Genomic DNA, 16,385 nt, shown 5'->3' with positions numbered 1-16,385 from the left:
CTGGTTAGAAGCTGTAAAAGCTCCATGGTGTCCTGCCACCTAAGAGAAAGAAGATTAAATTTCCTTTTAGAGCAAACATTCCATTTGTTCTGCTGATAAAACTAGAAGTCTTTTTCACTTCAATGGAAAGGTGGCTAAACAGGAAGCAAAGGGTTGCCTTCACATATGGCTCCTGGGTATACATCTCGGCAGAACAGTGTCATTGCAGTCTGGGTATCTGCATGCGAGAAATATATTTTCTCTATATATATTTATAGGGTCTGTGCTTTCACATAATTGCTCAAGGAATTGTTTCTTGGAAATCAGAAGTGAAGACCCTAACTGCTTCAGGAAATAGACATAGACATGTTCTTCATCTTTCTTTTTAAGAATTATTTATTTAATATTATTTATTTATTTATTTATTTATTCATTTATTTGCTATAGGGCACACACACTCACCAGAGAGAGAAAGAGAGAGAAAACAAGCTGCCGAGTCTGGAACTTAAACCACAGTCAGTCATGTGGGAATCCAGCACCTTAACCACTATGCTATGTGCTGGGCCAATGTTCTCCATCTTTAATTAAAGGAGAAATTGGGGGACCAGCAGTTAGTGTAATGGCTATGTCGCTGGACTCCCACGTAGTCGGCTGCAGTTTGAGTCCAGGACCCAGTGGCTTAAACTCAGGGCGGGCGCGTGTGCATGCGTGACCAAGATCCCAAGAGGAGAATGGAGGAGAAGGGATTGTGGTGTGGCCATCCCCCCTGGGGGGTGATTTCTCACTTTCTGTCTCTCTATCTGTCTCTGTCTGTCTGGCGAGCGCATGCGCCCTATAGCGAAAACCTCTCCAAAAAAAGAAAAAAGAAAAAGAAAAGGAGAAATTGGAAGATGGAATGGGTCAGGTCTTGCTGCCTCTCTGTAGAAAAGTATCTGTTTATTAATGTGCATAGTTATTAATCCACATAGCTACACAGCTTCTCACATTTGTGAATAGATGTAGATACAGATATATAGATATAAATGTATATACATAACAGAATGTTATTCAACTTTTAAGAAAAAGAAAATCCTATCATTTGTGACTTCAGTGAACCTACAGGATATGCGAAGTGAAATAAACCAGATGCAGAAAGACAAATAGGGCATGAACTCACATATGTGAAATCTAACTCACATACGCAGAGAGTAGAATGGTGGTTGCCAGGGCGAGGGAGAAAAGGCGAGTTGTCAAGAAGTACAATATTTCAGTTACATGAGATGAGTAAGTTCTAAAAAGCTAGTGTATAACATTACTATATTATATACATGACAGTTGCTGAAAGGGTAGAGTTCCAAGAGTTCTTACCACACACAATGCAAATATGCAAGGTGAATGGAAGGCAAACAAAAGAAAAAAAAGGAAATTAAAAGGTACACACGTCAGAAAGAAAGAAATAAACTTCCTTTATATGAAAATGACTTCATTGTTTATATAGAAAATTTCAAGGAATCTACACACACACACTAAAAAACCTCTTAGAGCTAATAAGTGAATTAAGCAAACATACGAAAATGAATTATATTTTCATATACTAGCAATGAAAAGTGAACAGTGATTATAAATCCAGCCTCTTAAAATTACATAATAAATTAACAAAACATGTATAGAACGAGTATGTTGAAAACTACACAACACTGATGAAAGAAATCAAAGAAGCTCTAAATAAATCAAGATACATACCACAGTCACCAATTGAAAAACTGAACATAACAAAGATAACAATTCTCCTCACATTAATACACAGGTTGAATGTAATTCCATCAAAATATCCATTATTCTTTTTTAAAATTATTTATTTATTTTTAAGAGAGATTTTTGCTATAGGGTACATGTGCTCACTGGAGAGACAGAGAGACAGAAAGCGAAAAATCGCCCCGAGGGGGGGATGGTCACGCCGCAATCCCTTCTCCTCCATTCTCCTCTCAGGATCTTGGGCATGTACGCACACGCACCCAGAGTGAGTTTTAAGTCACCAGATCCAGGACTTGAACTGCAGTCAACTACAAGTGAGTCCAGTAATGTAACCATTATACCATCTGCTGATCCCAGAATCCCCATTATTCTAAAATTGATATGGAAAGGCAAAGAACTAGAATCACTAAAACAAGCAATTCCCTCTCCTCCTCTCCCTCCTTTTGGGATTTGGGGCATATATGAATATGTACCAATGTGTTTTTCAAGCCACCAGGTCCAGGATTTGAATTAGCTATGTGTTATCCAGTCACCTTGACCACCGGGTCACAGACTGGCCTGATAAAACACTTTTGAAAAAGGAGAATAAAATAGAATGAATTACCTGATATCAAGACTAATATATGGCTAAAGTAATGAAAACTTTGTGCTATTGGTGGAATGGAACCTAAAACTCTGAAACAGACCCACAAAAATATGTCTAAAAGCACAAAAGTAATTTAATGAAGTAAAAGATAATCAGTGTATAAATGGTGTTTGAGCAATTTAATACTCATAGGTGAAAAAACAGGGAGAAAGGGAGCAAGAACAGAAGGAAAGAGGTAAGAAGAACTCCAAATAGACCATGGGCTCAAATGTAAAATGTAAACATAAGTAGGCAAGGAGGGCAGAAGAGAAATGAGTATGGCTAAAAGTGAGAGAGTCTTGTGATGAAAATACATCCTGACTCTCAAAGTCAAAATCCTGGCCATGGTATTAAACAGTAGTTTTCCAAGAATGTTGGCATTAGAGGAATCTGAGTAAAGGATACATTCTAAAATGTCTCTGTATTAGTTTTGTTTTTCTTTTCTTTTTCCAGAGAGATTTTAGCTACAAGGCGTGTGTGCTTGCCAGAGAGACAGACACAGAGAGACATAAAGCAAGAAATCACTCCCCCGGCAGGTGGTGGTGGTAGTGGTGGGGGGTTATGCCACAATCTCTTCTCCTCCATTCTCTTCTCCTCTCACATGTGCCTGGCATGAGTTTTAAGCCACCAAGTCCGAGATTCAAACCTCAGTTGACTACATGGGAGTCCAATGACGTAACTGCTGTGCCATCTGCTGGTCTCTCTAGTTTTTTAAACTATATATAAATCCACAATGATCTAAAAAAAGAAAAAAGTTCAACTTAAAATAAAAATAAACACTGAGGTCAGCCCCATGGTCTAATGCTTAGGGGAGCCAAAACCCACATTATCAACCATGGTTGTATATGTGAACAGATCTCAGCCTTGACTGGCTAAGAAACACTGTTCAAAAATCACAACAGAATGGAGACCACAACCCACCGGGAGCATGCTTTGCTTCTCTCTGTCTGTCTCTCTGTTTCTCTATAATGAGCATGCATGCCCACTGATAATTAAAAAACCAAAACAGGAAATACTATTTTTGAAAATGTAATCTATATTCAAATTCAGAATAAGAAAGAAAACCTCATTGTAGGAAAAGAGAAAGGGAAACTGAGTTCCAAACAGTTGAATGTAAATTGAAGCTGCATAGCCCTCGAAAGATCCATGACCAGCTTTTCAGTTTGGAAATTAGGATTTACTTCCCCAGGAGGGAATGGAATACAGGTGAGGGTTCATGACAGACTCAGGAAGTGTGTTCACTTTACTAAAGCCCAAACTGAGAAATACTGTGAACAGAAATTAAAGAACGCCCTAACTGTAAATAAGAATTAAAAACATTTGCTTGCTGAGTCAGGTACGCAGTACACAGAGAGTGAGTGCTGAAAGCAACCCGTGGCAGAAGCAGGGCAGCCAGTGAAAATTCAGAACCTCAATCCTGCATCACAGATGAGGGTAAAGTCTAACATTTTGAACTATCCTCTCAATGCAGAAGTAGGAACTGAAGCACTAAGAACCAACCCTCCTCGAGACAATCTTATGGGGCTCAGGCAGTAGCAAACTCAAAACCATCCCCACTGGGATTCTCACTCCTGCAGAGGATAAATTCACAGTCTGAATGATTAAAGAACACAATCTCACCATCAAATAGCTTAGAATAGAATTAATCAATTAAATTATTCAAAAGAAACAAATCTCGTAATTTCCAAGTTAAGGAAGTATTGAGGGAGAAGGGGAGGTGAAAATTTGGGCAATGATGGAGAGCTACTGGGCCAGGATATGGACCGGCTAAGTGTGGGCACAGTCTCCATGAGGAAAGACATTAAACGAGCAAAAGAGGCTGTCCACAGACACAGTACCAAATAGATTTCTTTGGTATGCTGGGTCTTCCAGTCTATAAATATGGTATGTCCATGAGTGACTTTCATAGGGTCTTTAGTTTGAAACCATCTGGGTCTTTTCCAGAGGAGACTAAATGAGCAAGTCAGAAACAACTCTAAGAGAACACAGCTCCAGTATCTTAGTCAGATGACCATATCTGAATCAAAAAGTGAGGCCTGAGCTTCAAGAATGAGAGACAGGGAGCCAGCAGATGGCGTAGTTGTTACGTTGTTGGACTCCCAGGTCTCTCCCACCCTGGATCTGGTGACTTGAAAATCACAACGGCATTTGTGCCAGTGTGCCCAACATCCCAGGAGGAGAATGGAGAAGAGATTGTGGTGTGGCCATCCCTCCTGGGGAATGATTTCTCACTTTTCCTCTCACTGTCTCTGTCTCTCTCACATGGGTACATACATCCTATGTCAAAAACCTCTTGAAAAAAAAAAAAAGAAAGAAAAGAAAGATAGATGTCCTGGTGAACACAAAAGTATCTCTGTAGAGAAGGTTTCCCAAACGCTACCTCTGTTCATAGGAAAGGTAAGAGGCTTAGGGCCAGCAGGTCCCAAGCCTGCCATACTGTGAATCTCAGTGTAGGATAATCATTGAGTGAAATGAAAAGCAAATACACTGAAGGTCCAACTCCAGACACCTGATCAGAAGTCGCCATATATCCAACCACTCTCTCTCTAGTCCCACTCTACGTGGGCACTGGCATATTCTGGCACATGAGCAAGTGAACTCAGAGTCGGCCAAGTGGAGTGCTCACAGGAAGGAAAGAACTCATTTGGCTTTTGGTGCCTATTACGTAATCATTCATTAGCTGTCCAATTACATGTGAAAGGCTACAAAATAATCCCAGTGGAGTGTTTCTTCTGGCAAAATTATTCAGTGATTTGCATCGAAACGTATTCCATTCTCTTTGACTACGACTTTGTCCTCCTATACTCAGTACAAACCTGAAATCTGAATCTGAAAATGGCCCCATGGTGATATTCATTACTTGTTGGGGCCATTTGAAAATGAAAAGGCTGTAGTACTCTATTTCCAAGCTTAGTATAATGCTACAGAGTTGCAATTTCCCTTAGAAAACACAGGATCAAAATATGGAGCAATTTAGAGCAGCAGTTTTTGTCCCTGGCTGCTTGTTAGAATCACCTGGGGAGAACTGCTACTACAGAGTAATGTTGGCTAATACTACTAATTAACACCCACTCTCACTAATCCAGTGGTTGGCAACATCTACTGCACATTGGAATCTCCCAGGGAACTTTCAAAAAAAATGCTGACAGTGGGACTCCACCCTCAGATCAATTAAATTAGAACATCTGGATGGGTTTGGGGCATAAGTATGTCTTTAATGCTCTCCAGAAGATCCTAATTTTGAGCTAAGGTTAAGATGGCTGCTGTAGTCCAGTGGTTCTCAAACTTCAGTAAGTATCAGAACCCGCTGGAGGGTTTATGAAAACATCAGTTTATATTTAGGGCCAAATATATTGAGTCATTAGAAAAAGTCATGATGTATTTTTCTGTTTTTTCTATGCAAAAACTCATCATGACTTTCCCAACAACCCAACATTTGCTCTTCCTTTCACTCAGGGATTACCCCACACTCAGTAGCACGGAGATTAAGTGCAGTACACAGGGAGTTGGCTCCCAATATGGCCAATTCTGGTTCAAATCCAGCCCCCAGAAGTTTGGGAAACACACAAGGTACACATGCATGCATAATAAAAATCCTAATGACATGGAGAAATGAAAGAACGATGACTCTGGCATGATCACACCCCAATGGGGGATTTAGGATCTAGTTACGGGGAAATGATCAATACCTATGTAAATTCCAGACTTACAGAAAAAAGTAGAGCACAGCTTTCCACTTATTGTACAAAGCAATTCAGCCCCAGAGGTCCTGCAAAAAATTTAACGTTGTATAACATTTTACATGAATTTTCCCACTGCATTTCAGCAACACCAAATTATAAAGCTACCACACAGACAGCGTCCCAAATTAGGAACAGAAATTCTCAGCAAAGTGGCAGCAACAATGGGAGGACTTGGGATAAGTGCCTTCTATGGAAATGTCATACCACTGGCAGTGCCCGGACTGAGCCTCTCAGCTGTACCAAAACACCACCTTCCAGGATCTCTCATCTTCTAGTCACTTCCTGATCACAGACTTTTCTTGGTGATGCCCACCTCCTATGCAAGCATGAGAAAAACTTCGACCTGATCTTTAGGTATTGTTTGCCTCACAATTGGTGGTGAGACCACCAGCGCTGCTCTGCTGGAAGTAAGGGGAGGAAGTGTGACCAAACTTTTAAATACAGAAATTTAAACTTCGAAAAATAAGCTTGGTCACATTTTGAGATGTAGCATAGAGGAGTAGACAACTTGGACTCCTATTAACTCACCAATAAAGTTATTCTACATGTCCAAGTTTCCTTATCTGTGAAAAGATAAAAGGAGAGGACACAAAGTATGCATCATAAACCTCATATTTCAGTGCCCAGTGTTAGAAAAATTAAAAACAACAATAGCATCTAACTTTCACTGAGTGTCTATTATTTACTAAACACTGTCCTAAGGTCTTCAACTATGTATTAATTCATTTAATCTTTACAATATTCTGTTCCAGGGATCAGCAAACTTTTTCTATAAAGGCCAGTCAGCAAATATTGTCATCTTCCAGGGCCACTCCTACCCCAACTACTCAGCTCTGCTGAGTTCAAAGGAGCCATAGACAATATGTAAACAAATGGATGGATCTGTGTTTCAATAAAACTTTATTCATAAAACAAGAAGTGGGCCAGATTTGGCCTACGGACCATGGTTTGCCAAACCTTGCTCCATAACACGGGTACTATTACTATCTCCACTTCACAGACAAGAAAACATAGGCACAAACAGATCAACTGACAGCACAATGTCCCACATGAAATCTAATTATGAAGTACATAGGTCAATTATTATATCACAGCAGTTGCTGATATCATCATCATTAGTAGTAAGGCCCTCATTTGGTCCAAAACTGAGGTTTCCTCATTTAAAAGGAGCTAGTCAACCAAGTCAACAATACCTTCTTCAGAGATTGATGATCCAACCTTCTTTCCCAGTTTCCTAGCTGGAGCTCTTTCTGCCTCCTCTGAACCCTCAGTGCCCTTACTCTCTGTACCTCTCAAATGTCCCACCTTTTGTTTATTATGTGCCTCCTCCCCAATCTCTCTGGACAACAGGATGACCATGTCACAGGGGCTCAATGCCCACACATGAGTGTTTCTATACAGCCTATGTGAGGGACCCACAGCCAGGTCCCAGGTGCCCAGAACAGAGGAGCGAGACAAGGGACCCAGACACTCACCAGTCCATGGCAGGCACTGAGGGCTGCCATCCCAATTCTGGTGCCCTGCTGCACAACTGTGCCACTGAGATGGCAGCGGGGGGCAGAGGAAGCCATCATCTTGACATGGGAGAGGTTCCCATACCTCTTCTCCACAACGTAGTTATTGGAAAGAAACCTCCGATTGACTGTCAAGTTAAAAAACAGGTCCTTCTCTTCATGCGAAATTCTGTAGTATACTCGATCCTCTGAGCCATCCAAATCTCTTTTCCTCCTACCGCTGGTGAGGGGATGATACAAGCCATATGATAGAAAATGCCCACTGGCATCTACTCGGACAGGACTCACCACGTGGTATTCTGGCAGGGCCTTGATAAAATGCTCTGAAAGAAAAGGAGTCACAGAAGATAACTGAGAGATCCGTACTAAGTCTGGATATAGCAATGCAAACCCATTTCCACTTGGAACTTGGATTCTAGTTTGTTGATTACACAAGCCCACTGTTTCACCTGAAGTGGAGAGACCTTTTCCACCATACAGACAGCATCAGCACCTAACTCCCTGAACAGCTCAAATTTACATGGTGCTCCCTCCTCAGTGACATAAGCAATCTAAATTGACACTAAAGAACAACCCTGGATATGAGATGTTTGACCAGAGACAAATGAAATGGTAAGTCATGAGGAACAGGAACATCTCAAGTCTAGAATTCATTAATACAAATTACAGAGCTTCACTGTACACTATATCATGTTTAGAAGCCTTAGACACTTCCCCTTAAATCAGGCTAGAGGTAAAAAAACAAAAACATGGCAAGGCCATCATATGCCCTCTGAAGAACCTCACATCAGCTACAGCAGAAGAGTGTCCTATAATGGCAAAGACTACTTACAGGAATTTGTGGGTCTTTCTAAAATATCTTTAAAAAGAAAAAAGAAGTATATATATTGACTATCATATAAAATGTAAAATTAATCTGAACATTTTAAAAATTATAATTTTCATTAAAAGAACTTGTATTGAGGTCCAATAAAAATAAAAAGAAATGGCACTTAAAAAAAATGCCACATAGGAACACAAGAACACATGCACCTTTCACTTAACACAAATTTAAAGCCCCATCACTATATCCTGATGTTTGAGAATTACAAAGAACTAACAGAGAACTAGTCTTCACTGTGGATTACAGGCTGATTAAAGCAAACCATTAACCACTTAGTAAAATAAACTAATCTTTTGCTTGCAGAAGAAAGGTTAGAGTTGAAAGGAGGGGAGGGGACAGTGGGAGACAAGAAAAAAGTTCGGTTGCTAGCACCCAACTGTTCCCCTTGCACTTTCTAATGTGCATTAGTTTGCTGGTGTTACTTCCCCAAATAGAAGGTCTTTTGCACTCTGTCAAAATCCTATTTGGGCTGACTCGGCAGCTGTTCCAAGAGATGCTGGATCCATATGGAACATCGTGGGTTCAGTCCCCAGTGAAATGGACATGCTTTGCATGCTCATGATCCTGGTTGACTGGTGTAGCGGGGTAGAGGGGGGGAGGGACTGCAGCATGAGACCCTATTGAGAGTGTTTCTGTCTCTCTCACTCTAAATCAACTTATTAAAGAAAATGAACAAACAAGCAAAACTTCAAGCCGGCTGCACGATCTAGACGTTAAGATAATTGGATCCCACATGGTGGGCAGTGTGGTTTGAGTCCCAGACTGATGGCTTCATAAACACACAGAGTGCATGTCTGTGTGTGCCCAAACTTCTGAAAAGAGGAAGAAATGGAGAAAGGATGTCTCCTGTTCTCTTTCTCTCTGACTCTCTTTCTCTCTGCCAAAATGCACATAGCTTCTTAGCAAAAAAGAAAAAAAGAAAAATCCTGTTTATGCTGCAAAGTCCAAATTCAAATCCTTCCTCTTCCTTCTAATATCCCAGGTTGAAGTATTATCTCCTTCCCCTGAACCCTCATGCCCTTATTTTCTGTACCTCCTAAAGTGGCTTTATTTTACATTGCCTTTCATTTATTACATAATACTACAGGGTCACTGGGAAAGTCATATGCATTTTTGCATAGAAAAACACATTATGACTTTCCAACGACTTCATATTTACACTCGAATCCTTCAGAGGCCATGTTATGCACATCACAGGTTCTCGGTTCATGTGTGTTGGTGTATCACAGCAAATACCTCTGTAGCTGGCTAAAGAGCTGGGCTTGATGGAGTACAATCACAAAAGAGATTTGGGTTTGGGGGACGGGGGTTGGGAGAATTTCTTTTTCCTAGACAACAACTTTCAAAATACTTTGTGGACTCATATTTTTTTTTGTCTTAGATGAAAGATAAGGAAGAGCGCAGAGAGTTTTCACTCTGTGCATTTGGGTACCCACAAGTAATCTCTATTTTTATGTGTAAAAAGTCCAGACCCATTGCTTCTAACTGCAGCAGTGAGGCACAACAGACCACATAGCAATGTGAACAAATCTTTAAAATGTCCAGTGAAAAAGAAGAAATAAAATAAGTTAACACAGACCCACTTACATTAATGGAAAATATACACACACAGAAACAATAATGCTAAGTTTGCCAGAATACTTGAAAAACAAAAAATGCACATGAAACCCATTAAAATGGTTTTCCATGGGAAGGAATGGGAACAAAAATGCATCAATACATAAAACAAAAAAAGAGTTCCTGCACAAATTAATGATGCTGGTGTTCCATGAACTGAGGCATGTAACTGACAGAGTCCTTTCAACCACCTCCCCTCATTCCCCAGAAAATGCCTGGCCTGTCTAGTATCAGCGCTTCCCTGCCCTTCCAAGTTCAGACTTGACTGAAGAGAGGAATGGCCAAGTTGGGTGGGGCAGATAAAGTCAGCTTCTGTCCTATTTCCCTAGTGCTGCTCTTCTCTTCTCTTCTCCTACTCATGATGATACCTGTGGCTCCCCCTGGGTTGGAGCAATGGAGGGAAATTAGGGACAGGAAAACTTCTATTCAACTAGGAAATACTGTCATCTGGCAATAGTATCCAGCATGCAGTCAATGCCCAGATGCTGACCCCTTTTCTCAAAAGAAGCTCTTTGGGTTTTGGGAGACTTCGTTGCAGTCCCTCAATATGGGAAATTCTCCTTCCCTCGATCTTTCCATCCTCCATTCCTCCTCATGTTTACTGGGGATCTTGCTTGGCAAGGTCCCTTCCAAGGTGATCTAAGTCTGATTTCTTTTCATGAGGTCCAAATCAGGCTCACAAGAAGAAGCCACAATCCCTTCACTCCTCCCCAAAGTGAGTGATATCAGCCACTCCTGGCAGGGACATGCTCTTGCTTGGCTCTGTCACCAGATGCTATGCCATCCAGTCTTTGTTTATCAGCATTTAAAGCATAAAATGCTAGTCACAAATGCTCCCCAAACCCACTGCAAATTCAGACCTGAAAGCCCCTTCCAGTGCCTTAAGTGAGGGCCACGGTAGAGAGGAATATCCCAGTACTTATCTCCTGGGGAAAGTCTCTCCAATATCTTTTCATTGACCTTTAAGCCACTTATCACAGACACTCTGGTAGAGTGAAGGTTTAGACTCGCATCATCACTGTGCAAATCACACACAGGGTCTGGAGTTTCCCTTAAGTATATATGGGAAATTGGCCTATGTTTGTTTCCCTCAGCCTTAAGGTCAGGGCAGAAGCTCAGACAAAAGGAAAAGTCCAATTTTAATACTCTATTATATATATACAAGTCTTTACATCTCCATCAAAACAGAGAAACAAGCATCTTAACTAACAGATTGTTTTTTAAAAAAATCAGACTAACCAAATTAAGGGAACATAAAATAAAAGCAACTATATTTTTCAAATGCATTTCAAGTAAAATGTTACAGTCTTCCAAGCTGAATAAGCTATGACCTATTGACCAAGACTGAAAAGAATGAAAAATATCTCATTTGTATATACTCAGAAAACAACAATAATAAATGCAGGCTGTCATGAAACGTTTTAAGTCATATCACATTTTAAAAATAGTTCTGAATAGACAATATAGGTAAATTGGTAATAAAATTAATAATCATAGGATGGGATTATGCATAAACATAGAAACAATAGGATATACAATTAAAGAAATAATAGTAATATTAAATAGTAATATTTAAATATATATATTTAAATGTGTCTCCAATATAATTGCAGCCATGAGCTATTCCTATACATACATCTCAAAGCCTTTGGGGTGATGTGTTAAAATGAAAATTGTTGGGAACAGCAGAGATAGTGTAATGGTTATGTCACTGAACATCCATGTAGTCGACTATGGTTCAAGTCCCAGACCTGGAGGCTTAAAACTCATGCTGGGCACATGTGTGTGTGCCCAAAATCCTGAGAAGCTAATGGAAGAGAAGAGACTGCAGCATGGGCATCACCCCTGGGGAAGAGTGATTTCTCACTTTCTGTCTCTGTTTCTCTGCTTACTGCACATGCCCTATATTAAAATTTTCTCTTAAAAAAATTGTTATGATGGTTACATATGGGATGTGGCTTTTTTTCATTTGAATTCTCTATGTTATTTTTCCCAATTAAAGATAAATAAGTGAAAATAATTGAATGTGCAAGGTGCTATATGGCTGAGTGGATTGGATTTACTTCCAAACTCTTTCTTTTTTTTTTTTTTTTGAGAGGGGTTTTTTTTCCCCTTAGGGAGCGGGGGCTCCGAGAGAGACATAGAGACAGAAAGCGAAAAGTCAACCCCTAGGGGGGATGGTCACGCCGCAATCCCTTCTCCTCCATTCTCCTCTCAGGATATTGGGCACGCATGCACACGCGCCCAGCATGAGTTTTAAGCCACCCGGTCCGGGACGCGAACTGCGGTCAACTACGTGGGAGTCCAGCGACATAGCCATTACGCTAACTGCTGGTTCCCCCGAACTCTTTCTTATGACTAAAATCCTGACTCTGCTCAGTTCTTAGAACAAGAGGGAAACCTGAAAGGTTATCTAGTGTCTGAATCTGTCTTCAACTATGGGAACCCTGTCTAACTCTCTTCAACCCTCTGTAAAGTGGCATTTAGTAGATGCTCAGTAAATAGATGTTCATTAACAGCCTGATCATCTAGATTTCTTTTCCTCATCTGTTAAAATAAGGATGAGTGATATAATATCTGAAGTAATTTCCAAGTTTGAATGCTCAGAATTTGTGTGTAATTAAACATACCATCACGGAACCAGCAGTTAGCGTAATGGCTATGTCGCTGGACTCCCACGTAGTCAACCGCAGTTCGCGTCCCAGACCTGGTGACTTAAAACTCACGCCAGACGCATGTGCATGCGTGTCTAAGATCCCGAGAGGAGAAGGGATTGTGGCATGACCATCCTCCCTGGGGGGTAATTTCTCGCTTTCTGTCTCTATGTATCTCTTTGTCTGTCTGGCAAGCGCACGCGCCCTATAGTGAAAACCTCTCTAAAAAAAATAAATAAATAAATAAAACAAACAAAAAATACCATCAGAGTGGAGATGGAAGGTCTTTAAAAGCAAAACCCAAGTGCTATGAAATCTCATGTGAACACATTGTGACACTCTTAAGAGGGTGGAAACTTAGTACAATGATGGTATTAAAGGATGTGGTATTGAGGAGGTGACTAAAATTAGAGTCATTAAGGTAGGGGCCTCATGACTGAATCCTGGTGGCATTTTAAGACAGACATGCTGTGGACTCAGAGACACACAGACATAAAGGCATAGACACAACTTGGACACAAGCAAGCTCTTGACCTATGATTCCCTGTACCACCACCTCAAGTCTGCAGAGAGTTCCTACAACAGGAAGCCCTGCACCAGACCTAGATTCTTGATCTTGGGCCTCCAAAATTGTGAGTTAAATAAACCTCTATTTGTTAAAATAATAATAATAATAATAATCACCCAGTGTGCTATTTAGCTGTCAGTTACAGAAAAACAGACTAAAGCACCAGGTCATCCTGGAAGCCTTACAATTTCTTTCACTCTAGTTTGCATTTGTCCTCATCCATTCTCTATCTCACCTTTAGCTCTAAATGGAAGTCCACTTAGAAATTTGTCCTTTGCACCAAAAGTAGATCAACTGTAAATCCATTCATGAATTTATTAAACCTGTTGAAAGGCTTTTTAAAACTGGAATTATTTTTAAACCTAAATATATATGTATCACTAAAAGCTCAGAGCATTTGGGAACTATTTTTCAGTATCAAATACTTCAGCACATAATGCTAAAGATGACTAAAGGAATAACCATTTCTCACTTTCTAGAGGAAAAAAAAAAAAAAAGCCAGGCCCAGTAGTGTTTGCGCCACACCAAGCTGAATTCTCTTACAAACATGACCTGGCGCAAGCAGAGCTGAAAAACAGCCCAGGAGAATGTGTATCTTTGAACCAAATCATCTTCCAATGCCCTGGGAAGTGTTTGCAGGCTTTATTTGTGCTGTCCCAGAAGAGACTTCTCACAAAGGGACTGTTTTTCAAAGAACCACAAGCCTTGCTATTTTAAACTTGGGGGTAGGAGATTGTATCTGGAAGTTTACACAAGGGAGTGCAGGCTGATTGACATTTAACCCCAGTGCTTGCAGCTCAGGCTTCCAAGTAAAGCAAAGGGAGGGATTTGTTCTGATAGCTCCTGAAGCCTCAGCAGATGAGTTCTAGCAGTATTTGAACTTTGCATCATGGGCAGGAATTCTTGCCTAGAAATCCTCAACAAGAACAAGCTGGTGATGTTTGTCACCTAAGTAGCCTTGGGAATTAAAGAGATGTCAGGGGCTATGGAAGACACTTCTCCAGACTGAAACACAGTCAGCAAATTCAGGACTTAATGGGTGTTAGCCTGGTGCTCTCTGCTCTGTGTGTGTGTGTGTGTGTGTGTGTGTGAGAGAGAGAGAGAGAGAGAGAGAGAGATAGTCCTATTATTTGCTACAGGACATGCTATGTGACTATAAGGGTCAGGCTGCCTGGGCTCAAAACCTAGCTTTACCTTTATTTGGCCACATAGACACTCCAGTGTCAACATCTTCATCTATAAAGCAGGGACAGTCATAATGGTCTCTGTACCTCATTAAACTGTGGTCTCTGGTCGAATAGGCAAACACATTCTGTGCCATGCAAGCCATTATTGCTACTATAACTGTTTTCTCCAGAAGCACAATGAACTTCCTACCAAAGAGGTAGGAATCTCTGACCCTCCAAAGTCCAACAAAAAGCAGAATCAACAGTACCACCCTGCTCAGGGTGTCAGGCTTAAAAACTAATGACACGGGGGGGTGGCTGGACTCCCATGTCGTTGACTGCATTTCCAGTCTTGGACCCAGCAGCTTGAAACTCACTCCAGGCACACGTACATGTGTATCCCAAATCCCAAGAGAATCGGAGAAGGGATTATGGTGTGGCCACCTCCCCTGGGGAGGATAGGGAGGGATTTCTTGATTTCTGTCTTTCTGTCAATCTCTGTCTCTCTGGCAAACACACACGCCCTATAGCAAAAATCTCTCTAAAAACACCCCACAAAAACTAATAACACAAACTATTGATATAATAATAAATTGCCTACCACAACATCTCCAATACTTTCTATAACATAAGGGTTTCACAAAATTCAGAAAGAGAGGCAGCCAGCTGGGATCAGCAAGGCAGAGCAGGGAAAGACAAACTCCTCTGAAGGTAAACTTGCCCCAAAAGGCTGTTATTTTAAAAACACAACCCTAAATCTTTTCAGGAAACCAAAACACAGCCAAGCACGCTCAGCAGGGGGGTGGAATCACATTTCCCTTCCTTAGCAAAAGTTTAAAACTAACTGGAAACACTCAATGACTGCCAGGGGCCGGTTTGAACTTTTTCAAAAGCTAATTTTCCATGTTCCTGAATCTGAAAAATGAGGGGTTGAAACTAAACAGCGTTCAAAGAGGAGACAAAAGAGAAAGGTTACCGGCTACCTCTTGGCTCTTTGAAAGACTGCAGTGTCATCCGTGTAAACAGAGCGGGATACTCACCTTTCAGTAAGAATTACAAAATCATCACCTTCAACACCGCATTCTGGGAAAGCCCAAGTCTCAGAGCTTGGGGCCCAGATCCCCTTACAACTCAGCCAAGGGACTTTGCAGAGTTCAGTTTTGCCGAGTGGGGGAAGGGAAAGGGAGAAACCAAGATTCCGCACGCCTTACCCACGCTGTTAGAAAGAAAACAGAAAAGTCACTGACCTTGCCTCCTGTCCGGGAAGTGAACTGGGCCTGGTTGAGGTTGTCTCCCGTGGCAAAGTGCCCCAAGGTGAAGGAGCTGAGCCACCAAGGAAAGGTTTGCAAGCCAGCTCCTCTGGGCACATGGCATGATTCAGTTGTTGGGGAGAGGAAAAGTCAGAAAGTTTTAGCCCTCAGCTCCAAAAATCAAGTCCTCGCCTGCGGTGAGCAAGATGATGCCGGGGCGCATGGTCCACGAGTAGGAAGGGGCGGCCGCAAAGCTGCCCGCGAGCTCCCTTGGCTTTTTGAAGCAGAAAGGGGCTAGGTACCCTTGCCCCTTTCCCCTCCCTCCTCCTGAAAGGGGAGTGATTCAGCTGACAGTGTCTGCTTTCGGCCGGCTCTGGAATGGGTCAGAGCGGGAGGGCGCAGCCCACCCCAGATCCCCACCCCTCTGCCTTCTGCACGCCCCGGGGCGGCCTCCAGCCAGCTCCGCGCATCTTCCTCGGTGACTCCCAGCCCCCGCGCTCAATCCGCCCCGCCCAGAGCCCTGGTCGGCGCGTCCAAATAGGGGAGACCCGGGAGAGTCAACCTGGGCGACAATTTAGGAAACAGAGCTGAGAAACCCCTGGCCAGCTCTTAATGAGACGGAATTCTGGCGCAAAACTTTGAGTCCAGAGAT

At 41.7% G+C, this 16,385-nt stretch overlaps 1 protein-coding gene across 1 annotated transcript in view; it reads right to left on the bottom strand.

The window, feature by feature from the left end:
• Window positions 1-16,148, bottom strand: part of LOC114004483 (A disintegrin and metalloproteinase with thrombospondin motifs 12) — a 118,552-nt gene extending 102,404 nt beyond the window's left edge. Inside the window, exons 1-2 of the mRNA XM_027774888.1 lie at window positions 15,731-16,148; window positions 7,557-7,918 (exon numbers count right to left, since the gene is read on the bottom strand). Coding sequence (XP_027630689.1) covers window positions 7,557-7,918; window positions 15,731-15,857 — 489 coding nt within the window. The 5' untranslated portion in view covers window positions 15,858-16,148. The remainder of the gene's footprint in view (window positions 1-7,556; window positions 7,919-15,730) is intronic.
• Window positions 16,149-16,385: the final 237 nt, after the last annotated feature.

The sequence above is a fragment of the Tupaia chinensis genome, unplaced genomic scaffold, assembly GCF_000334495.1.
Source record: "Tupaia chinensis unplaced genomic scaffold, TupChi_1.0 Scaffold000489_1, whole genome shotgun sequence".
NCBI classification, from domain to species: Eukaryota; Metazoa; Chordata; class Mammalia; order Scandentia; family Tupaiidae; genus Tupaia; species Tupaia belangeri.
The sequence above is the reverse complement of the archived record's forward strand: the minus strand, read 5'-3'. Positions and strand labels throughout refer to the sequence as shown.